The 25,716-nt window shown below is 48.3% G+C and overlaps 1 protein-coding gene across 1 annotated transcript in view; it reads left to right on the top strand.

The window, feature by feature from the left end:
• The window catches only part of TMEM132E (transmembrane protein 132E), a 1,029,855-nt gene that overhangs the window by 759,966 nt on the left and 244,173 nt on the right, over positions 1-25,716 (top strand). Inside the window, exon 3 of the mRNA XM_086954717.1 lies at positions 5,276-5,416. Coding sequence (XP_086810843.1) covers positions 5,276-5,416 — 141 coding nt within the window. The remainder of the gene's footprint in view (positions 1-5,275; positions 5,417-25,716) is intronic.

The following is a 25,716-nucleotide window of genomic DNA, read 5'->3' as shown; positions in this document are numbered from 1 at the left end:
CACTGCAGTCTATCCCACTCCACTACACACCAATATAACCCAAACTACTCCACCCACTCTGTGGCAATCTACTTCAATCTACTCTACTCCACCCAAACTACCCCACCCCACCCTGCTGCAATGTACCCAATCTACTCCATTCCACCCAATCTACCCACTCCACTCTCCGCCAATCCAAGGCTACCCCATGCCAGTTTACCCACCCCCTACTCCCCGCCCCAATCTACCTCGCACCACTCCAATATACCCCATTTCAATCTATCCCACTGTAACCCAATATACCCCACTCCACTCTAATATACCCTAATACACTCCACTACTATCCAATCTACCCCACTCCAATCTACACCACTCCAATCCATCCCACCCCACCCCACTTAACTCAATCCAACCCAGTCAACCCCACTCTGCCCCAACCTACCCCACTCCACTCAAATCTACACAAATCCTCTCCTATCTACCACACTCCCCTCAAATCTACCCCAGTCTACCCCACTCCAATCTATCCCAATCCACCCCACTACTAAGTACCCCAATCCAACATACCCATTCCAATCTACTTGACTTCACGTCAATCTACCCCACTCCACTCCAATCTACCCCAATTGAATTTACCTCACTCCATTCTAATTTACCCGACTCCAACTCCACTGCAATATATACAACTCATCTCTGCTCAATATACCCCACTCCACTCCTATCTACCCCAATCCACAACAATTTACCACAGTCTACCCCACTCCACTCTACCACAATCTACCCCACTCCAATCTACCACACTCCAATCCACCCTGCTCCTCTCAGTCTACCCCACTGAACTCTACCACACTCCACTCAAATCTACCCCATTCCACTCCACTCCAATGTACCACACTCCACTCACATCAACCCTACTCCAACCTAAGCCACTCCATTCCAATCCACCACTCTCCAGACTGCCTTACTCCAAACTACCCCAGTCCAATCATCCCTCTTCAATCTACCACACTTCATTCCAGTCTGCCCTACCATACTTCACCCAATCTACTCCACTCCAAACGACCCCACTCCACCCAAATCTACCCACCCCTCTCCAGTCTACCCCTCTCCACTTCAGTCTAACCCACTCCAATCTACCCCATTCCAAACCACACCAATCCACTGCATTCTGCTCTTCCTCAATCTACACCACTCCACTCCGGTCTACTGCACTATATCCCACTCCACTCAACCCCGATCTACCCCACTGCAATCTACCCCACTTCAAGCTACCCAACTCTTCTCCAATCCACTCCACTCCACCCAATCTACCCCAATCAACTCCACTCCAGTCTACCCCACTCCATTCCAGTATACCTATTCTCGCTCTGCCTAACCCACCCCAAGCTACCCCACTCCACCCCACCCCAATCGACCCCACCCAATCCCAATCTACCCCATACCACTCCAGACTACCCCATTTTATCCCACTCTACCACACTCCACTCAAATCTACCCCACTCCACTTCACTCCAAACTATCTCACCCCAATCTACCACACTCCACTCAACTCTACCCCACTCTATTCCAATGTAACCCAGTACATCCCAATTTGCCCACCCCACCCCAATCTATCCTACTCCAATCTACTCCTCCCCAATATGCCCTTCCCCTATCTACCCCTATCTACTGCACTCCAATTTACTCCACTCCACTTCAATCTACCCCACTTTATACCAAACTTCCCCACTTCACTCCAATCTACCCTACTCTACTCTAATCTACCCCACTCAATCATCCCTCTCCGATCTGCCCCACTTCAATATACCCCACTCCAATCTTCCCCACTCCATTCCAATCTACCCTACTATAATCCACTCAATCTACCCACTCCGCTTCACCCAAGACTACCCAATATACTTCACTCCAATCTATCAGACTCCACTCTTCCCCAATCTATCTTAATCCACTCAAATTTCGACTCCACTCCAATACATCCAGCTCCACTCCAATCAACTCCCTCCACCCTACCCCAGTCTACATCACTCCAATGTACCCACTCCAATCAACCCCACTCCACACCAATTCACCCCATGCCATTCTACTCAACCCAATCTACCCCACTCCCATCCACACTTCCACATGCCACTTTAAATCTTCCCCACTTCATTCCAATCCATCCCCGTCCATCCCAATCCACCACACTCCAATCTACTCTGCCCCCCTTCACCAAAAGGTACCTTACTCCAATCTACCTCTTCAAATATGCCCTACTCCAATCTATGCAAATTCAATCTACTCCTCTCTAATCTGCCCCACCCTAACCTAATCTACCCACTCCAAACTACCTCCAATCTGCCCGCACCACTCTATCCAACTTCACTCCCTCCTATTCCACTCCAATCTACCCCACTCCACTCTGCTCCAAACTAACCCACTCCTATCTCTCTCGCTCCAATTTACCCCCACTTCACTCCAGTCTACCCTACCATAAGCCACCCAATATAGCCCACTCCAGTCTGCCCCTCTCCACTCTAATACACCCCAATCCACTCCAATCTACTCATCTCCACTTTCATCTGCCCCACTCAAATCTTCCTCACTCCAATCTACCCCCACTCTACTATAATTTACACCAATTGACTGCAGTCCACTTTTCCCAAACTACCCCACTACAATCTACCCCAATATATCCCACTCCAGTCTGTCGCACTCCACCCCAATCTACCCCATTTAAATCTACCCTACTACTTCACTCGTCTACTCCACTCAAATGTTCTCCACTACACTCCAATCTACCCCACTCTACTCCAGTCTAACCCCAATCTGCCCTACTCCAATCTCCAATGTATCCCACCCCATCCCAATGTACCCCACTCCAAACTAGCCCAATTTACTCCCAGTCTATTCAATGCTACTCTACCTTGATCCATCCAGTCTACTCCCCTCCCATCTACTCCACTCAATCTACTCCACTCCTGTCCACACTAACCCACTCTAATCTACCCTAATCCACCCCACTCCACTCTTCTCAAATCTGCCCCACTCACTCCAGTCTACCCCAATATATCACACTCCACTTTACCCCAGTCTATCCAAATCTCATCTATCCCACTCTAATCTACCCCAATGTACCCCACTTCAAAATACTCCACCTCAATCCACCCCACTCACCTCTACCTCAATTCAAACGACCCCACTCCTATTAATGACACAAATCTACCCAACTCCCCCAGTCCAATCTTCCCCATGCCACTCCACCCCAATCCACCACTATCCATTTTACCCCACTCTACCCCCACGCCAATCTACCCCACTCTACCCCCACTCTCCTCTACACCAATTTACCACACCCCACTACACTCAGTACCAATGTACTGTGGTTGTATGACATTACAACGCATTCCATTGCAACACATGCCTTAACCACGCATGCGTTACAATGCGAATGCAATTCCCACGCATAACCTTTACCATGAATATTCCTTTACCACGCATACTTTTACAACGATTTTCGTTGTAAATTCATGCATTGTAAGGGCATACTCTTGGTAAAGGTTATTCCCCCACCCCTAAACCCTTCTTACAAATACCCCTTCACTGCCCTTAACTCTAAAATCGGACTCCTGCTTTATTTTTTTTAATCTAAAATTCCCCTTACCTCTCCACGTCGTCTCTTCTTCATGATCTTCCATGTTGACGTTGCACGTCGTAAAGAGGAAACGAAAGTGTCTTTCCGTTTCGTCTAACGACGCTGATTGCCTCCTGATTGCCTCCACTTCGCTACTTAAATAGGTGTGTTTTTTTGGGGGGGAGGAACCCCCCCAAGCCCCCTTTTTTTGGACTCCTTTTTTATGGGGGGGGGGGAGACCCCTCTAAGCCCCCATTTTTAATTTTAGCCTTTAACACACATGCCTTTACTACGTATCTCGTAGTAAAGGTATGCGTGGTAAAGGCTATTCGTGGTAACCACGCATGTGTTGTAATGCATGCATGGTTAAGTTATGCGTGGAAACGAACGCATCGCAGTGGCCATTTCCCATGTACTGCATTCTGCTGTACACCAACTTTCCCCACTCAGTCAACCCCACCCCACTCCACGCCACTAAAGTTTAGCCATGCTGAACAGCAGCCACACTGGTGTACAACATGGCTGAAACAGATTGCCAAAGCCAATAGCTGTTGCATAGTGAAGTCCTATTAGCTTTGCCAATGCTTGTTATGTATGGTGTTTTGTTCAGTGCCTCATGCCAGCTAGGTTGTTTCAAAGTGCTGCAAAATATTGTTGTACTGCTTTGATATCGTTCTAGATGGGCCGCCTCCGGGCCTTAGGTTAGCGCTCTAAGCAGATGAACATTCATTTTTCCTGAAGCATTGTTGAGGCGGCGTGAGGTACTTGTAAAAAGAAATAGGTAAATCCATCAACCTTAAAAAACTGATAGAATCCAAAAAGAAATTGAGTACCATATAAAATAGCCAAGCGCCTTATAATAGAAGCTGCAAAATGTAAAGATGTTGAGATACAAAGAACTGGAGGAGGACTATGGACCTGTATCTGATATCTAGTGACAGTGGCGGCCGCCCGGAATAGGGGTGGTTGGGAACGGGTGGAGATTACAAAAAAAATGATAATAAAAAAAGTAACTTACCTTTTCCTTCGCCTCCGCGCTGCAGCACGTCTCTCATCCGTCCTCTTCCTCGCGATCTACCGGAAGCACCCTGGCTTCTTGGCTCTCCAAGCCAATCATGACGCTGCAAGAGCAGCGTTGTGATTGGTCTGAGCATCCTGTTTAGACGCTCAGCCTGTGCCTGGGGAGGCTGGGCATGTTCTCCACAGGCTTTGCAAAACAGACGCATGGAGAACATGCCAAGTGAGCATGACTATTGGCCAACCCTAAAGGTCTGGCCAAACTGTCATGTGCACCTAGACGAGTGCAAACCACCCCTCACTGTGTTTCGTGTCATGGAGCTATGCCCCGCCCCCACCTGGCTCCAAGCTATGTTATTATCATTTTCTTTTTCTTTACTGCACAGCTGAATTAGCAGTGGGGCGACGCTTGAGCCGCCACTGTCTAGTGGAGCACTGGCAGCCTGTTTAAAAAAAAAAGAAGAAGAAATGTACTCAGAAGAAGTAAAATAGTACTTGAAATGTCAGGTTGTAAGTACCTGTGGCCAGGGGCATCAGTGCCTCCAGCCTTTGTGTAAAGGGTGTGGGTGACTTTGTTGTTGGGGCCACCGATTCTTACTACTGATAGGGGCATGCAGAATGTACCTTGACTTTTTCTGATTTGTGTGCTTTCTTCTTTTCTCTTGACAGGGTGAAGGCAAAGAAAGGAGTGAATCTTCTGAACACAAAATCCAGGGACCCCCAATGGCTGGTGAACTCTGAGCTCCTGACTGGCGGCAAGCATTCTACTGCGACCGTGGATGTTGCCAAAATACAAGGGTCTTCTCAGAGGTATGTGTGCCACTGTTAATGGATACAGCAAAGTGTGTGAGTGTGAGTTTGATATTATGACTGCACCCTTCCCAAAGTCGGTGGCAGACCCCTGAGATTCTGGGATCTCACAGATACACATTTTAGGCTGAACACCTCCCAGGGTCTGCACAGGCCTGCATTATGCTAAGGTTTATAACATTAAAATGTATTATAGTATTGGTGACTAGAATACACGGGTTGGCATTTCGAATGTAGGATGCATTTGGGGTACAGACATAAGTCTGAAATGCATGCATCCAGTGTTGAATGAATCAAAAGAATGTTATGGGGACCCAAGTGGATGGGCCACGAGGAATGCGCACAGTCTTATATCTTGTGCAAATGGTGGGTATCCGTGCTGCCTTTTGGCGCATGCGCATCCAGTGGAACAGAATGTAATGTCCGCAGGGGCATGTGTGCTGCCATGAGAGGCCGGGGTGTGGTCAACTTTCAGAGAAACGTGAACTTCCGTCGTTTCCAAGAGTGCCAGGACCCTCGGTGTAAAAGTGCCTGGTACAGTGTGATGTCATCAGACAAACAAGACTCGCTGCTGGTGAGTAGAAGAAATACACTCCATCCGTGATTCACAGAAGGACATTAAGAATCAGACCGAGAGCCCCCTCTTCGTGACATGTCATGTCATGGATGGGTGCCAGTGAGGACCAGCCTTTGGAAAGTGACACGGGGGCTTATTCATAAGTACCTGCCCACAGGCTCCATCACACTCAGGTAGCTTAGAGGGATGTGTTTGATGTGCGCCCGGCCACGCATGTCTTTGAAGACGGCTTTTGTTCGCACTTTGATCAGCCAGGGGAGGGGCCCAGGATGGCTTCCGTCGGCTCTCTTCAGGGTTGACACGACACCTACTGTCTGAGGCTGGATTCAAAAGCATGGCCTCTGCAACACTTGCCCTGGATACGTTCAGTGTTCGCCCAGGCACTTTGTCGGTAAATGAGGTTTGAAGTGTTCTAATGAGACCAAGAAACCCCGGCACGGGAGACATTGCGGAAGTGCAAGGGCAGGGAGTGTTTGCTCACCCTCTTGAGTGGAGTCCTTCTCCTGCAAGGGGGGGGGGGGAGAGGGGGTGATGCCCTCAGAGATTGCTGCAGCATCAGCCGTGAGGGAGACTGGTGCTCTCGGGCGTGAGTGTGCAGGCGCGGTGCATCCCCCTGAATTGTGCTGCATCGGTGGCCGTCTGCGCCTCGTGAGTGGTCCGATGGCATCTCCGCTCGGTATCATGGCCCGCAGCCCTTGCAGCGAGCCCCGAGAAGCAAAGCGTTTCTGTAATAACTGTTAAGCGTCTCTCGAGCCGCCGTCGAGACGCGCGGAGCTGCAGGAGGCGATGTGAACAGAGCCGCCCGCTGCCCGGTAACCAGCGCCGAGATTGTATTCCGAGCTCTCACCTGAGGGGGAAAGAAAATTGCTTTTCTTCAGAGGTGAAGTCAAAGAAAGCCGGGCCGTGGACTCTCCTGGGCAGCGGCAGGTTGGCGACCTTGGGGTGAGGTGTTGTCAGAGAGAGAATGATCCCTCCCCCGGGGGCTCAGTAGCGTTAGTGATGGGCAGGACACTGCCGCTGCTCCCCAGCCCTCCCTTCCTTCACCAGCCGCTGTGTGTGAGCCACAGGAGGGGGTAACTACTGCCGCGCTCCGTGGACGGCGAGGACACGGGTCAGAATACAACGTCACCCAAACACAGGTTTCACATCGGCACCATTTGGTAGGAACTCCGCTCCATAGGTGGTCAGAACTCCCCTCCATAGGTGGGTCAGAACTCCCCTCCATAGGTGGATCAGAACTCCCCTCCATAGGTGAGTCAGAACTCCCCTTCATAGGTGGGTCAGAACTCCCCTTCATAGGTGGGTCAGAACTTCGCTCCATAGGTGGGTCAGAACTCCCCTCCATAGGTGGGTCAGAACTCCGCTCCATAGGTGGGTCAGAACTCCCCTCCATAGGTAGGTCAGGACTCCGCTCCATAGGTGGGTCAGAAATCCGCTCCATAGGTGGGTCAGAAATCCGCTCCATAGGTGGGTCAGAACTCCCCTCCATAGGTGGGTCAGAACACCGCTCCATAGGTGGGTCAGAACTCTGCTCCATAGGTGGGTCAGAACTCCCCTACATAGGTGGGTCAGATCTCCGCTCCATAGGTGGGTCAGAACTCCCCTCCATAGGTGAGTCAGAACTCCCCTCCATACGTGGGTCAGAACTCCCCTCCATACGTGGGTCAGAACTCCGCTCCATACGTGGGTCAGAACTCCGCTCCATAGGTGGGTCAGAACGCCCCTCCATAGGTGGGTCAGAACTCCCCTCCATAGGTGGGTCAGACCTCCCCTCCATAGGTGAGTCAGAACTCCGCTCCATAGGTGGGTCAGAACTCCCCTCCATAGGTGAGTCAGAACTCCACTCCATAGGTGGGTCAGAACTTCCCTCCATAGGTGGGTCAGAACTCCGCTCCATAGGTGGGCCAGAACGCCCCTCATAGGTGGGTCAGAACTCCACTCCATAGGTGGGTCAGAAATCCGCTCCATAGGTGGGTCAGAACTCCCCTCCATAGGTGGGTCAGAATTCCGCTCCATAGGTGGGTCAGAACGCCCTTCATAGGTGGGTCAGAACGCCCCTCATAGGTGGGTCCGGTGAAGAAACAACTCAGTGCCTGCCACTGCGTGTGCCTTTATCTGCTCCCTGCACTGCGCCTGCCCACGCTGTTGTAATTGGGCAGATTCCTTTCACTGCAAGGTGGTACAGTCCATGTTGACTACAAGGACACATGATGATCATTGACAAGACCACGAGACCAAGGTGAAGGAGCCGGCTCTGCGTGTTCCTCCAATGTCCTGCGTTCTTCCACTGTGCTGACAGCGGATAACCACGCACACCAACCTCGTACCACGAGTGAAGCTTCCAGAGGTAGCAAGGGAGCTCTCTAGGCGGACATCACAAGCAAACCTGTGACCCACATACAACACCTGGTCAATGTTCATCGCTGGTCCCATCCCAGGGACTCACACTGATGGGAACTTTAGGCTTATCTTCCTAGTACCGCATGCCAGCCTTTCTTCTTTGCTGCAGAACACTGCATTGCTGTTGGGGATTGACAGCATTTATTAATTTAAGGCATTGGTCGTTTCATAGGTGCCACCCTTACTGTCTTCTAGAGGGCGCCAACAGGTGGGGAGCAAGAGGAGGCAATAAAATGATTGACGTTGGTACTGGGCCATTCATTTCTGCTTCGCAAGCCGGTAAAGCAGGGTAACATGCCCTCTACACCCCATTCCACCAGCGTGGCTCTGATGTGGTCTAATGCCAGGGTGGTGCAGGCTGGCACCATATAACCGATCCAATGATAAAGTTTCACTTCTTTGGTGCCAAGACAGTGGTGAAAAGAGTCATAAAGGGGCTTTGGATCAGTGCTGCGATCATTGGCCTGAGATGGACTCCCCATAGCACGGAGACCGCCCTTCTTGTGATGGTTGAACATCTCCGTGCGACGTTGGATGCTGGTCAAACGGCGGCGCTGATATTGTTAGACCTCAGCGCCGCCTTTGACACGGTCTCTCACAGCATCCTTCTGCATCGGCTCGAGGAGATTGGTGTTGGCGGTCAGGCGCTGCAGTGGTTCCGCTCCTTCCTCGGCAATCGTTCCTTCTGTGTTGCCATCCCTCCCTTCAAGTCCAAATCCCAGCTACTGGCCATGGGGGTTCCGCAGGGGTCCTCGCTGAGTCCCACGTTGTTTAATCTATACATGAGACCGCTGGCTGATGTCGCCAGGCAGTGGGGCCTAACTTTGGTCTCATGTGCCGACGACACACAGCTGGCGGTTACTCTCAGCGGGGATGCGGAACAAGATGCCCGCAGGTTTCAGGATGGACTGAAGGCGGTGGCCAGCTGGTTGACGGGAAACTGTCTCCAGCTTAATGCCACTAAAACAGAGGTAATGATTGTCGGAAGGGGAGTGGAGCTGTGGGGTGACCAATGGTGGCCGCCAGAGCTGGGACCAACCCCGACTCCGGTGTCGGAGCTGAAAAACCTGGGAGTCTGGCTGGACGCTGGTCTTACCTTTGTAGGGCATACTAAAAAAACAGCAGCCTGTTGTTTTGGTCTGTTGAGAGGCTTAAGACCAGTCCTCAAATTCTTCGATGCCCCAACCAGACAGCTGGTAATCCAGGCCACTGTCATCTCTCGCCTGGATTACGCTAGCTCTCTTCTGGTTGGGGCCAATCAGGCTGAGCTTACTCGCCTGCAACGAGTCCAAAATGCTGCGGCAAGAGCGATTGTCGGCCTGCCCAGATTTTGCCCGGTGGCGAGTGTCCTTCGCTCCCTACACTGGCTCCCAGTGAGGAAGCGCATTCTCTTCAAGGTCCTTTGTTTGACCTTTAAGATCTTGAGAGGTATAGGCCCTGAAATTATGTCCAGCTTCCTTTCTCTCTATGTCCCCACACGCGCCCTCCGCTCCCAATGCCAGGCCTTTGCTGTAGTCCCTAGATTTAGGCTCAGTCGTATGGGGGGACGCTCCTTCCGCGTAAAAGCTGCATCAACCTGGAACTCTCTTCCGGTTGAAATTCGTCTGCTGGAGGATCTCATGACTTTCCGGAAAGCAATAAAAACCTTTCTGTTTTAGCTGCCCTCTTAGTTTTCCGTCTATTCCTGTTGTGTTATGTTCCTCCTTGTCTATGCGCCAGGAAGCTCCTTGGCTGGAGTAGCTGTGCGCACAACAAATAACAATAACATAACATAACATAGGAAGAGAAGATTGATAGAAAGGGCTTGAAGACGCAGCTCGCCTCTCGGCGCTAGAGAAGTTCTCTGAGCATGGCCTGCAGTCTGAACACCCTTGGAGGAAGAGTTCTGTCATTGCCCCTACAAGAGCTCGTTCCAGAGAGGTTGTGAAAGCAGCGGCCAACCCTTGTTTGGGGCGTCAATTCCAGTGGAGGCTTTAAGTCAATGTTGAGTGGAATTCCATGTCACTCACTAGAGATAAACTAGTCAAGGGAGGTAAATAGCTGAGAAGACCCTAAGGCTAAATCTAGAGCCCCCCTCCACCCCCTCCCAGCAAAGGCTCTCAGTGAGCAGCAGGAACTCAGAATGGCCTTCACCCCTGCCGTCTGAGAGGCTCTTCAGGAAGAGAAGTGAAAGTGACACGGGCTTCTTTTCAAGCAGCACTAAAACACAAAAGAACATAGAACTTCTGAAAAAGATCAGAAATTCATGAATTAAACTGCCCTGGTGCTTGACTGGCCTTGTCCTTGTCTCTACGTGAGTTTCCGTAGCTAGAAGTGTAAGCGGCTCTCTGCGGGGGGCTGGGCCTGCATTACCTCCTCCCTCCCAGTCCTTCCTACATGAGGCTTATGCTGGTTGGAGGCCCTTGCCGTGCCCCGCGCCTGCTGCTTGGTTTCTTTCAATATGCGTATATTCTCTCTCTCCCCTGAACTTGTCTTCAGTTTGTGTCTCAGCAAAGAAACACAGATTCTGTTGGAGTGACAGTAAATGCAAGAGCAGTGGGCTAAACAATATAATAGAATTTAAAAAGCCCTTCAGCAGCCCATGATAGCAATATCTCTGGGCAGGCAGTGGGGACCCATAAGACAATTTGAAGTCCTTTGGGTATGGAGATGAGCAGAGCCCATTGGCCTTCTCAAGTTGCTCGAACATCCGGGTCCTTGGTGTTGTGTTGGTCCCCACACTAGTAGTTCATTTTTCCAGTGACGACAACCTGCCCCTTCTCAAACAGCACGAAACTTAAAGACGACACAATAGGATAGGCTGGTACAGCCCCCTCCACTGCTGATGTTTGGACCCACAACATTGCATAACTCTGTTATTTATATTCTCCCAGTTACTGTATTCAACCTTGTAGAGCCAGCACTGCCCCGATTAAATTCCGTTCTCTGGCACAAGCGACAGGCTCTTTGAATTAAGAGAACCCTTATCGTCTCTTCGTCTATACCTCTGCATCTACTGGCAGTTTGTTTGCCCAATGCTTTGGCTTCTCCTCGGCATCTAGTGGCATTTTGTTAGCCCAATGCATTCTCTATACCTTGGTGTCTAGATGTGTTTTGTTTGCCCAATGCTTTGTCTATACCTCAGCGCATAATGGTGTTTTGTTTGCCCAATACTTTATCCATACCCCGGCGTCCATTAGTGTTTTGTTTGCCCAATTCTTCGTCCACACCTCTGTGTCTAGTGGTGTTTTGTTTGCCCAATGCTTCGTCTATACCTTGGTGTCTAGTGGTGTTTTATTTGTCCAGTGCTTTGTCCACACCTCTGCGTCTAGTGGTATTTTATTTGTCCAATGCTTCGTCTATACCTCTGTGTCTAGTGGTGTTTTATTTGCCCAATGCTTCGTCTATACCTCTGTGTCTAGTGGTGTTTTGTTTGTCCAATGATTCGTCTATGCCGCTGTGTTTAGTGGTGTTTTGTTTGTCTAATGCTTCGCCTATGCCTCGGTGTCTAGAGGTGTTTTGTTTGTCCAATGCTTCGTCTATACCTCGGTGTCTAGTGGTGTTTCGTTTGCTCAGTGTCCCAATGCGAAGTCCATGCTTCGAAAATGGCACAAATCATTACTCTTTTTTTTGCGGTAGTATGAGCGTACTTTATAGGGCATTCACCATATAATAATAATAATAATAATCCTCATTTGTAAAGCGCACAATCACCCGAAAGGGTCTCTAGGCGCTGGGGGCCTTCGGGAAGATTAAGCAAGCTATTGCCCAGAGTCACATGGTGCTGGACTAATCTGCCGCCGGTGCCGCCTCGGTGTGGTGTAGGAACATGTTTGAACCTGCATTGGTGAATTCCAGGGCCAGACCCGTACAATGACCCTCAACTCTCCTATGTCGACGCTTTAACTTATCTTCCAGAAAGTCGCTCTTTCATGGTCATCTCCCAAGTGTGCGCAATTTTTGTCACCTGTCAGCAGTGTCTTTTTGGCTCCTCGTGCCTGATTTGTTTACGATTTAAACATTTTATTTAAAAATTTCATACAGTCTTAACAAATGCGTAAAAACCATACGAGTCAATATAAATATCCATCACGTTGCATCTCCTCTGAAACATTTGATTTCTCACATAACTAACTTAAAATATAGTATCGTGTTAGAAAGAAATAACTGCCAAGATAAAAGTAAAGCAGCCCTAATAAAATATGCAGAGCCTGCTAATAGAGCGCTGTAATATGTAGACACGAAGCCAAGCTGGGATAGCTGTACTGCTGGAAAGATCTAGTTAACAAGACAGTTTAAAAAATGCACTGGGTCTTGGCCAGATTTCACGGAGTTAAACTAATTTTTATGAATTTGCAAGATGAAGAAATACATTTATCAGTACAAACGTGTTCCCTATCTTTGCCAACGCCTTTACACAGTCCAAAATCCTCCCACGTTGTATGAGCTAAAATAGGCGGTCTCGGCATGGTTCTTCAATGGCCCTTAGACAAAGTACAAAAGAACAGATAATGTCTTTCACCTTCAGTTACTTTGCCCCAACAAAATCAAATTGCTAACTGAGGGGGTGCTAATAAACAGGGGTGTTGTACCTCATCATACTGTTATATAGCAGCTTCGTTCATGCACCCACCATAGCCTCTCCTTAACGTAGACTTCACAGGAAAAATCGTGAACAACAACTCCGGAACAACGAGTTCGGGAGTCATGCAATCCGAACAACGACTTGCCCGAACAACGACTTAGCCTTAACCACGCATGTGCTTGGTTAATACTAAGTCGGTTTAGTGTTTAACATTTTCCATTCATGTATATGTAACAGAAGATGCCACGTTTGCTATGCTCCTAGCTTTATGATGAATGTATGACGTTACAACGCATACTTTTACAACGCCTACCTTTACAACGCATTTTTTACACCGCAACATCCATTACAATGCATACCATTACAACGAATTCTTTGAAACTACCTTTACAACGCATTCCACTACAACGCATACTACATTTACAACACATACCATTACAACGCATAACATTACATTGCATGTAAGGTAAGTATTGGATAGTGTAGGGGTAAAAATTACTATTCTAACCCCAGGGGGTGCAACAGTAGGGTAAGTGATGGATAGTGTAGGGGTTAAAATTACTATTCTAACTCCAGGGGGTGCAACAGTAGGGTAAGTGTTGGATAGTGTAAGGGTACTATGTGTTGTAATGCTATGCGTTGTAATGGTATGCGTTGTAATGGCATGCGTTGTAGTGGTGTGCTTTGTAGTGTCATGCGTTGTAATGGTTGCGTTGTAAATGCATACGTTGTAATGGATGTTGCGTTGTAAAAGTTTTGTTGTAATGGTAGTGCGTTGTAAAAGTTGCGTTGTAAAGGTTGTTTCCCCTTTATGATATATCTAGAAGTCTGTTGTCTCTGTTCCATGGCGACACGGCCTCCGTGTGTTATTTCTTTCTCATGCTACTTGCTCCAACCTATTGTGTCTTGCAGAAAAAAGAACGCACCATTTGCATTTGAGGGTGGGACTTCTAGATTGTGGCTGTATCGGCTGCACTAGTTGTTTCACCCTAACATTCATGATTAATCTTGCGATTTTGTGTTCTTTCACTTACACGGATCAAAAATGGGTTGCCTACGATCCAACATCTTGTGTTTTTTCTATTTTGTTTTCTCTATACCTTTGTTGCTAAACAATAAGAGCCATGCATCTACACTGTTAAACAAACGGCCTAAAGTATTCTTTCTACAATTGTGGTCTCTCAAATGTCTATTACCATGCATCCCCTCTTTATGAGCAATGTTTTATGTTGCCACTACCGATTATTAGATTGTAAAGTCGGTTTTGGTCGTATTGCCATTTTAGATATATTTGTGACCTATGGCATGCCGCTATTTGTACTATTCACCCAAGGCACACCTTCAATACAAACACTCACGATTCGCCCGTTTTTTACTTTGGAAACGCCACTTCCTGTGCACACCAGCACGCACGGAAGTTAGCGCTCTAGTGTCTCCACTTACAACTCGAATAAAGCATACTTTCTGTTACTGCTCAGTTTTCCATTCTCCATCGGCGAGACGAGCAACTGCTGAACCCTGCACCACCAGGTATTTACATACTCGTTCCACGCGTTTTTAGGACCTTGAGCTACCTTCGGTTTGGCCGTTTAATAATCGCTACACAACGATTTTTTCTAAGCTCAGCTTATACACGGACATACTCGCCCGTTGTAATCCGCTTTTCCATATGCTCTCATTTGCTGCGGCTCCTTGCACCCACACACCGGGTTGGAAGTATCACCGGTTCTTCGGTGAGTGTCTTGTTTTGACCGCTACTTTCCCTCTCATCATCACTTGTGTATACGCTGTCAGCATATGGCTCGTGAACTCACTGCGGGCCTTCCCCTTCCTTTCTTTCTCTCCTCTAGATTTTGACATAAGGCATTTCAAGGTAAACGTTTTCCGCCTAGCTTCCCCTCCCGATGGTCACATTTGCATGTTTTTTTTCACGTTTTTTCACGTTTTATTCTCGTTACACACACGGCTTGTTGATGCATGACTTGTCTTAGGGAATATACTATCTCTCAAGCGATCATGCGCTGTATAATCAAATGTCACCTTGATTATATAAAATTAGGAGGTACTTTGACTCCTATGAGTCACTGGGCTTCGATTGTCACAACTCCGTATTCCACAAACGACAGTCAATGTGATTTCTCCCCTTCTCCGAATCGTTTTTTTATTGCAGATTTCTTCACTTTTCTCACTCGTTTCACTCAAGCGCTATGTAGGTCTTGCCACAATTGCATGTATATTTTAATGTTCAGGTTATGAATGTGATGTAATTGTGAGACCACTTGACTATTCGATACATGTATTAATTGGTAATTCTGTTGTTGGTTTTATTCCTTGAGAAGCACTACAGTTGTATGCTATCCAAGTGAATCATGTACTTATGTGATGTAACCCTATTCCTTGAGAGGCACTACAGCATGTCGGCACTCCAAGCGAATCGCAACATGACCTTTTTCATTATATTGTGGTCACCACTATTCACAGGATAGTCCCTTTCGTAAAACATTTGCCTCCGTTATTTGCCATGTCTTTTTTTCTGCCACAGGTCTCATTAGGGTTTCCACGTGCAATAGGGTGTTTTTTGTTTGGTCGCCCCATTATGTCACCAACCTTTTATAAAATTTATTTATTATTATTTTTTTTAATCCTCATTCTGCGAATTTATGTGTAAGGAGTTAACGGGAGCCCGTCGCTGCAACATCTGTACCTTCACTGCCCCTTAGTGGCCGTCCTTGATGGGGAGTTTCCCTTTGACGGTTGTTTTAGTTTGGGGTCCCCTGGATCCTTTACCATAATCAATAATTCTGTTTTACTGCGCTGTTTAGGATCTTTAGTTTTATCTTTTTGAAGAATTTAGGGTGTCCAAATTTATATAGAAAGTGATCTGTTCTTCCTGTCATAATTTGTAGAAATTCGGGGTAGTATTAACAGTTCTTCAAGAAAGAGCTCATGTTTTTGAAGTGAAATGCTCTATAGTATTCAAAAAGGTCAGGACTGGCTATCCCCCCTTGTTCTTTTTTCCTCCTTAGTTTACTCCACGCAATTCTCGTTCCTTTGGATGACCAGATGAAACTCGTTATTTCCCCCTGAATTTTCTTCAATGCGTCTCTCTTGAATTCCAAAGGTATAGTATTGAAAAGGTAGGTAAATTTAGGTAAGATGGACATTTTTATTATGTTGGATCTTCCCAAGAAGCTTATTGGCAGACCACCCCATACTTTAAGTAGTTTTCTAGTTTCTCCAGCGATTCTTTTGTAGTTTATCTGGGGCACTTTTTCCAGGTCTATAACCAGGTTGATCCCCAAGTATTTTATTTTATCTTTGGAGTAAGGGATGTTGGATTGTGTGTTCCAGCTCATAGCCTCTGTCTTTGCCTGATTAGTCTGATACCCTGACACTTTCCCAAAGTTAGTTAGTGTATCTTCTATTGCTGCAATAGAATTTTGAAAATTGTCTGTAAATACCATCAGGTGGTCCGTGTATAGAGCCACCTTTTTGGTCCATTCGTGTGTTTAAAGGGTGATATTAAGCTATGATTTCTGAGGCTGCTTGCTAGGGGCTCAATGTAGAGGTTAAAAAGTAGCGACGACAACGGACATCCTTGTCTTGTTCCTCTTATAATTTTAATGTTTTCTGTCAGGTTTCCGTTGATTAATATCTTAGCTCTTGTTTTTTTTATATATTTCCTCCACCATGTGACCAAAGCTCTCCCCTAGGTTGTATTTGCTGATGGCCTTGCTCAAGAATGTCCAATTGACTCTGTCAAATCCTTTGGCAGCATCGAAGGTGATTATTGTTAATGATTTTTTTTCACAGGTGGCTATGTCTATTGCGGCAAAGAGTTTGTGTGTTATCTCTTGTATTTGTCTTCCTTTCACGAAGCCCTTTTGGTCTGGGTTAATCAGTTTTGTCATTACTGTTGCTAACCTTTTTGCCATGATCTGCATAAAGATTTTGTAGTCACAGTTCAGCAATGAAATAGGTCTGTATGATTCACAGATTGTTGGTTTTTTTTCCTGGTTTTAAAATGATGCTGATAGTTGCATCATTCTAGGAGTCAGGGATTTTATCTTGACCCTTATAGATTATGTTCAATAACTCCTTTATTAGTGGAGCCAAGTTCTCCATCAGGTTTATGTAGAGCTCGTTGGGTAAGACATCCGGGCCGGCTGCTTTCCCTCTTTTCAGTCCTCTTATCACGTCTCCTACTTCTCAATTGTGATTTCTACATTCAGTTCTTCTTTTTCTTCTTTTGATAAGGATGGAAGATGCTGGAGATCTAGGTAGTTTCCAAGCTGTTCCTCAGTATGGTTTATGTCTTCATTATATAGATTGGAGAAGAATCTTGTGAACTCCTGCATTATTATAGTGTCCTCAGAGCTTGGTTCTATTTGATTATGCTGTTGGATGCTGGATACTTTGTTTCTGGTTTGATCTGTCTTCATTTTCCACGCCAGCATTTTGAGGCATCCTTCTCCATATTCATGGATTGATAGTCTGCTGGCTTCCCATTTTCTCCTCACTTTAATCTCGAGAAGGTCTGTTAGTTTTTCCTTTTGTTCTTGCCTCTCCTTCTCTAGTTCTTCTTTGGTGCATGAAGTACTCTCTGTTGCTATTTGTATATCGAGTAATTTTATACCTTTTTTCAAGTCTCTTATTTCTTGCTCATAGCTTTGGATCTGTATGCTCCCCTACTTCACAGATTCCCCCTGATTACTGCCTTGTATGTATCCCAGGTGATTTGGTTCGACGTGCCAACTTTGTTATCCTCAAAGAAGTTGACTGTCACAACCCTAAGTTCTTCTATTAACTGTGGATCTAATAGTATAGTGCAATCGACAGTCCATCTGGGTTGTGCGTTGTTGTTTGTCATTTGCAATGTTAGTTGGACTGCTGAGTGGTCGGACAAGTGAGCCGGCATATGCTCTATGCTCCTAACATTACCTAGTAGACTGCTAGGGCTGCTTCCTTTAGTTGAAATCACCCACAAAGTCCTCAAAACACCAATCGGCGGGAAGAATCTTGTTTCTCTTGTAAATGCTGTGTTTCTTTTTTTCACTCCGTGCAAATATAACTTTTACTTCCACACGCAAAAGTGGGGCCGCTGTATTATTCAGACCCGAGCCTCGGTTTCGAAGAATGTCGCCTGACATTCTTCTAAACCGAGGTTCGCGTCTGAATAATACAGGTCTGAAGCAGCCCTAGAAGGACATTGTGGGATGTATTTAGAGCTGTTACAGAGTTGTTTGGAAAGAGCAGCTTGACATTAAAATATTTCTGCGTCTTTTGAACTGATTCTTTTGGTCCCGAGGAGAATCCCAAGAACAAAGGGATTCGAAACGCGTAGACCATTGGTTCTGCCAATTTGTTTTTTTGTCAATTAATTGTGGCAGAGTTACACCTAATTATAGTGATTTTTTTGATTAGTTGTACAGTCAAATAGATTTGTGCAGGGCGAAAAATTAATGATGTAAATAGTATGCGTTGGCAGTCCAGGTGCTCCTCAAGTGGTTAATGAATTTCCCTTGTTGTGTTTGCACCTAGTAGGTTGAATGTGTTAGGTGTGTTTTGAAAATAGTGAATTTGAGAGAGTGAATGCATGTTTGTTGGATTTTTCACTAGCCCCTGTGTCTATAATCAATCCCACTGTTTGTCTTGCGTAAACCCACAACAGGCCGGCGACCACGCGGCAGATCCAACCAGAAACCCCCCCCCCCTCTTCTTTCTTCCTCCTCTTACTTCTTTCTTTCACACTTGCCGCTAGACCGCTGGGGCCAACAGACTCGTCGGCGACGTCGTTCAGCAAGCAAGACCAAATGTCATTGTATACAACGTGCTACCCTTTGACCGTCTGTAAGTGCCCCGCATCATTACTGTACTGTATTTTATTGTATATTTTTCAATAAAAATACTTTGAACTAAAAAAAAAACATTTAATTTTTTGAGATTGAAAAAATAGCACATTTGAATAAAAAGCTACTAATGAGCTTTCGGGTGCATTGTCTTGAGGTCTATGCATTTATGGTAAAACAGTTTTTGAATAATGAATCAGCATTGGCACATTTTCTTGTTTACGAGTGCCTGACACTGACACGCGCATGGAATGTTAGCGCTCTGCGTGTTCATTAGAACTCTCCCGGGAGCCCACAGTAGAAAGTGTGAAGTTTTTGACTTTGAATTTGACTTTGAGCCTCCTGTTTTCAGAAAACAACTCACTAAGTCTTCAAAAGGTCTGTGGGAAGATCACTCGGAGGTTCCCTGGGGGTTTTTCTCAAAACTTATTAAAATCAAGAACTCCGTGTTCCTGCTAAGGTACTCCTGGCGTCTCTCCATACGCTTCCATATTAAATCATCTATCGCGCTGCATAACTGCGGCTCTGTCCAGGGTGCTGAATCTTCGAAGGAAATCGTTTCCACCATGCACTGTTCTCAAACCACCACTTGGACCCAAACAGAACTAGTCTGGGTCATTACTTCATAACAGTTACTATGTCGAGTCTGGAGGGCGGGTTAAACCGGTGAATTTTCCCATGAAACACCGAATGTCAGATCCAAGGTTCATCGTGTCGAGGATACTCTCTGGCCGCGAGCCATTCGGCCTCTCATGGGTAAATTCACCCTCTTAGCATCACACCATTCTGAAGTCACCTCCAAAAACACTCCAGCATTGAGCAGAGATATGCAAAATAGACAAATATCAGATTTTGGAAGCTAGTATTGACCTCTGCAGGACTGAGCCACACTATCACCTGGCTAAAAAGTCGAATTGGCTGTTAAAGAAAAGGCAGGAAACCAGCAAACGATGCCATTTTTCAATCCTATGGAGTCTTGAAGTCTGCTGTTATTCGCATATTCTATTATTTTCTCTAGCCCTTCCGAAGTAATGCAAACATAGGCAAAAGCCAGTTGGTATCTTTACACTCACAAGTGCGGGGGAAATGGAGGTAAGTATCGCCTGGTTAACATTTGTGGAAAGAAAGTTGTAAAGGTGTAAGCGCCACTGTCCGACATATAAAGAAAATTGCTGAGAACGGATGGATGGGAACCCTCAGCACTTCCGGGTTAAATGGTTACAACTAATCACTACCATTGACATGGTGAGTGAATATCTGGGACATATTACAGCTGTTGCATTGTGATTTGCTTCAAGGCCCAATGCAGAAACTCCGGTTCCTCCAAGTCCTTTGTGGCTTTACCTGCTGGGGTGTTAATTGAATATTTTCCTAGTGCTAAACTGTTGAGCCCTCAATCCGTAGATCTTTCTTGCTTGAACCAAATGGAACCAGAATGCTGTGCTCGACCCGGCTAGCACCCAAACCTAGTGAGCGCCCCTCTTTGACCCACCCCCATTGACCAGTGTCTACTAGCAGCACGCAGTAGTAATCTTGAACCTGTGCACATTCAAAGTGCTTGAAACTGAAGTCTCAGAGAATTGGAACCTGTTGCACCTAGCGCAATAGGGTGACATAGGTTTGCGTTACCTTCGGTGGGCCCTATCAGTTCAGTGTTGTCTCCTGCACAGTCTGCTTAATTTTCCTAACCTTGTTTTAAAGAAGTTTCCTGGTTAAAGACAATCATCCTTATTAGAAGGGATAGCTGTGATGTTGCACTGTACCTGGCCTCGGATCCCTAACACAGCCTGGCGTGAGGCTCGATGTCCAACCCAGCCCTTCTTCAAGAGTTGCGGGAAGCGTCCGTAGTGCTAAGACCTCGGCGATGGTTCCAAACAACTGCTAGACAATATCTTCCTACCTGTCAAGGGGGGGGGGGGACAAAGACTGACATGGCGAGAAGTAGTGAGACACAAAGAAGAGTGCGCAATAATGGGAGAAGAGCGAGAGACATTTGTAAGAACATGAGATTGAAGTTAGAGTGAGAGACTGGGGCTAGAGTGAGAGACGGGCTAGAGTAAGAGGCTGGGGCTAGAGTGAGAGACTGGGGCTAGAGTGAGAGACTGGGGCTAGAGTGAGAGACTGGGGCTAGAGTGAGAGACTGGGGCTAGAGTGAGAGACTGGGGCTAGAGTGAGAGGCTGGGGCTAGAGTGAGAGACTGGGGCTAGAGTGAGAGACTGGGGCTAGAGTGAGAGACTGGGGCTAGAGTGAGAGACTGGGGCTAGAGTGAGAGACTGGGGCTAGAGTGAGAGACTGGGGCTAGAGTGAGAGACTGGGGCTAGAGTGAGAGGCTGGGGCTAGAGTAAGAGGCTGGGGCTAGAGTGAGAGGCTGGGGCTAGAGTAAGAGGCTGGGGCTAGAGTGAGAGGCTGAGAGACTGGGGCTAGAGTGAGAGGCTGGGGCTAGAGTGAGAGGCTGGGGCTAGAGTGAGAGGCTGGGGCTAGAGTGAGAGACTGGGGCTAGAGTGAGAGACTGGGGCTGGAGGGAGAGACTGGGGCTGGAGTGAGAGGCTGGGGCTGGAGTGAGAGGCTGGGGCTGGAGTGAGAGACTGGGGCTAGAGTGAGAGACTGGGGCTGGAGTGAGAGGCTGGGGCTGGAGTGAGAGGCTGGGGCTAGAGTGAGAGGCTGGGGCTAGAGTAAGAGGCTGGGGCTAGAGTGAGAGGCTGGGGCTAGAGTAAGAGGCTGGGGCTAGAGTGAGAGGCTGAGAGACTGGGGCTAGAGTGAGAGGCTGGGGCTAGAGTGAGAGACTGGGGCTAGAGTGAGAGACTGGGGCTAGAGTGAGAGACTGGGGCTAGAGTGAGAGGCTGGGGCTAGAGTAAGAGGCTGGGGCTAGAGTGAGAGGCTGGGGCTAGAGTAAGAGGCTGGGGCTAGAGTGAGAGGCTGAGAGACTGGGGCTAGAGTGAGAGACTGGGGCTAGAGTGAGAGGCTGGGGCTAGAGTAAGAGGCTGGGGCTAGAGTGAGAGGCTGGGGCTAGAGTAAGAGGCTGGGGCTAGAGTGAGAGGCTGGGGCTAGAGTGAGAGACTGGGGCTAGAGTGAGAGACTGGGGCTAGAGTGAGAGACTGGGGCTAGAGTGAGAGACTGGGGCTAGAGTGAGAGGCTGGGGCTAGAGTGAGGGCCTGGGCCTCGACTGCGACCCGTGGACTGGGGCTAGAGTGAGAGACTGGGGCTAGAGTGAGAGGCTGGGGCTAGAGTAAGAGGCTGGGGCTAGAGTGAGAGGCTGAGAGACTGGGGCTAGAGTGAGAGGCTGGGGCTAGAGTTAGAGGCTGGGGCTAGAGTGAGAGGCTGGGGCTAGAGTGAGAGACTGGGGCTAGAGTGAGAGACTGGGGCTAGAGTGAGAGACTGGGGCTAGAGTGAGAGGCTGGGGCTAGAGTAAGAGGCTGGGGCTAGAGTGAGAGGCTGGGGCTAGAGTGAGAGACTGGGGCTAGAGTGAGACGCTGGGGCTGGAGTGAGAGGCTGGGGCTAGAGTAAGAGGCTGGGGCTGGAGTAAGAGGCTGGGGCTAGACTGAGAGACTGGGGCTAGAGTGAGAGACGGGGGCTAGAGTGAGAGACTGGGGCTAGAGTAAGACCCGTGGACTGGGGCTAGAGTGAGAGACTGGGGCTAGAGTGAGAGACTGGGGCTAGAGTGAGAGGCTGGGGCTAGAGTGAGAGGCTGGGGCTAGAGTGAGAGACTGGGGCTAGAGTAAGACCCGTGGACTGGGGCTAGAGTGAGACCCGTGGACTGGGGCTAGAGTGAGAGGCTGGGGCTAGAGTGAGAGACTGGGGCTAGAGTGAGAGACTGGGGCTAGAGTAAGACCCGTGGACTGGGGCTAGAGTGAGAGGCTGGGGCTAGAGTGAGAGACTGGGGCTAGAGTGAGAGACTGGGGCTAGAGTAAGACCCGTGGACTGGGGCTAGAGTGAGACCCGTGGACTTGGGCTAGAGTGAGAGACTGGGGCTAGAGTGAGAGACTGGGGCTAGAGTAAGACCCGTGGACTGGGGCTAGAGTGAGACCCGTGGACTAGGGGCTAGAGTGAGAGACTGGGGATAGACTAAGAACCGTGGACTGGGGCTAGAGTGAGAAACTGGGGCTAGAGTGAGAGCCTGGTACTAGAGTGTGAGACTGGTGCTAGAGTAGGAAGCTGGGGTTAGAGTGAGAGACATGTGGACTGGTGCTAGAGTGAGAGCCAGGTACTAGAGTGCGAGACTGGCGCTAGAGGGAGAGACCTATGGACTGGTACTAGAGTGATAGACTGGTGCTAGAATAAGCCCCGTGGATTATTAATATCATGAAAGGCAGTGCATAGAGTGTGCGACAGACGGGATACAGTGAAAGGCAGCGCATAGAGTGTGCGACAGATGGGATACAGTGAAAGGCAACACATAGAGTGCGCAACAGAGGGGCTACAGTGAAAGGCAGCGCATAGAGTGCGCAACAGATGGGCTACAGTGAAAGGCAACACATAGAGGGCACGACAGAAGGGATACAGTGAAAGGCAGCACATAGAGTGCACGACAGATGGGATACAGTGAAAGGCAGCGCATAGAGTGCGCGACAGATGGGATACAGTGAAAGGCAGCACATAGAGTGCACGACAGATGGGATACAGTGAAAGGCAGCGCATAGAGTGCGCGACAGATGGGCTACAGTGAAAGGCAACACATAGAGTGCGCGACAGATGGGCTACAGTGAAAAGCAGCACATAGAGGGCACGACAGATGGGATACAGTGAAAGGCAGCGCATAGAGTGCACGACAGATGGAATACAGTGAAAGGCAACACATAGAGTGCGCGACAGATGGGCTACAGTGAAAGGCAGCGCGTAGAGTGCGCAACAGATGGGCTACAGTGAAAAGCAGCACATAGAGTGCACGACAGATGGGATACAGTGAAAGGCAGCGCATAGAGTGCGCGACAGATGGCCTACAGTGAAAGGCAGCGCATAGAGTGCGCAACAGATGGGCTACAGTGAAAGGCAGCACATAGAGGGCACGACAGATGGGCTACAGTGAAAGGCAGCACATAGAGGGCACGACAGATGGGATACAGTGAAAGGCAGCACATAGAGTGCACGACAGATGGGATACAGTGAAAGGCAGCGCATAGAGTGCGCGACAGATGGGCTACAGTGAAAAGCAGCACATAGAGTGCGCGACAGATGGGCTACAGTGGAAGGCAGCACATAGAGGGCACGACAGATGGGATACAGTGAAAGGCAGCGCATAGAGTGCGCGACAGATGGGCTACAGTGAAAGGCAGCACATAGAGTGCACGACAGATGGGAGACAGTGAAAGGCAGCACATAGAGTGCACGACAGATGGGATACAGTGAAAGGCAGCGCATAGAGTGCGTGACAGATGGGCTACAGTGAAAGGCAGCACATAGAGTGCACGACAGATGGGATACAGTGAAAGGCAGCACATAGAGTGCACGACAGATGGGATACAGTGAAAGGCAGCGCATAGAGTGCACGACAGATGGGATACAGTGAAAGGCAGCGCATAGAGTGCGCGACAGATGGGCTACAGTGAAAGGCAGCGCATAGAGTGCGCGACAGATGGGCTACAGTGAAAGGCAGCGCATAGAGTGCGCGACAGATGGGCTACAGTGAAAGGCAGCACATAGAGTGCACGAAAGATGGGATACAGTGAAAGGCAGCGCATAGAGTGCGCGACAGATGGGATACAGTGAAAGGCAGCACATAGAGTGCACAACAGATGGGATACAGTGAAAGGCAGCGCATAGAGTGCGCGACAGATGGGCTACAGTGAAAGGAAGCGCATAGAGTGCGCGACAGATGGGCTACAGTGAAAGGCAGCACATAGAGTGCACGAAAGATGGGATACAGTGAAAGGCAGCGCATAGAGTGCGCAACAGATGGGCTACAGTGAACGGCAGCGCATAGAGTGCGCGACAGATGGGCTACAGTGAAAGGCAGCGCGTGAGTGCGCGACAGATGGGCTACAGTGAAAGGCAGCGCATAGAGTGCACGAAAGATGGGATACAGTGAAAGGCAGCGCATAGAGTGCGCGACAGATGGGATACAGTGAAAAGCAGCGCATAGAGTGCACGACAGATGGGATACAGTGAAAGGCAGCGCATAGAGTGCACGACAGATGGGCTACAGTGAAAAGCAGCACATAGAGTGCGTGACAGATGGGCTACAGTGAAAGGCAGCACATAGAAGGCACGACAGATGGGATACAGTGAAAGGCAGCGAATAGAGTGCGCGACAGATGGGCTACAGTGAAAGGCAGCACATAGAGTGCATGACAGATGGGATACAGTGAAAGGCAGCACATAGAGTGCACAACAGATGGGATACAGTGAAAGGCAGCGCATAGAGTGCGCGACAGATGGGCTACAGTGAAAGGCAGCACATAGAGTGCACGACAGATGGGATACAGTGAAAGGCAGCACATAGAGTGCACGACAGATGGGATACAGTGAAAGGCAGCGCATAGAGTGCACGACAGATGGGATACAGTGAAAGGCGGCGCATAGAGTGCACAACAGATGGGCTACAGTGAAAGGCAGCGCATAGAGTGCGCGACAGATGGGCTACAGTGAAAGGCAGCGCATAGAGTGCGCGACAGATGGGCTACAGTGAAAGGCAGCAAGTCAAATCAGAATCCCTGGGCGCACACTCACTATCCTTTCGCACCACTATAGGTTCACAATCAGACTTTATCAGGGAATACAAGTAAAAAATATTAAGAAGACTAGATATTAATTTCCACAACAAAATTGGAACGTTCACAGTCTAATTTTAATCAAAAACACATTACATAAAAAAGATTTAGCGCTTTACAACACAGTTAAAAAAAAAATTTCAAAGAAAGTTTTCTTTGAAAAGTAATAAAATACAACAATTAATTAGAACATTTCATAGCACATA

The sequence above is a fragment of the Lissotriton vulgaris genome, chromosome 2_1 (genome assembly GCF_964263255.1).
Source record: "Lissotriton vulgaris chromosome 2_1, aLisVul1.2, whole genome shotgun sequence".
NCBI classification, from domain to species: Eukaryota; Metazoa; Chordata; class Amphibia; order Caudata; family Salamandridae; genus Lissotriton; species Lissotriton vulgaris.
This window is presented reverse-complemented; position numbering and strand designations above follow the sequence as displayed.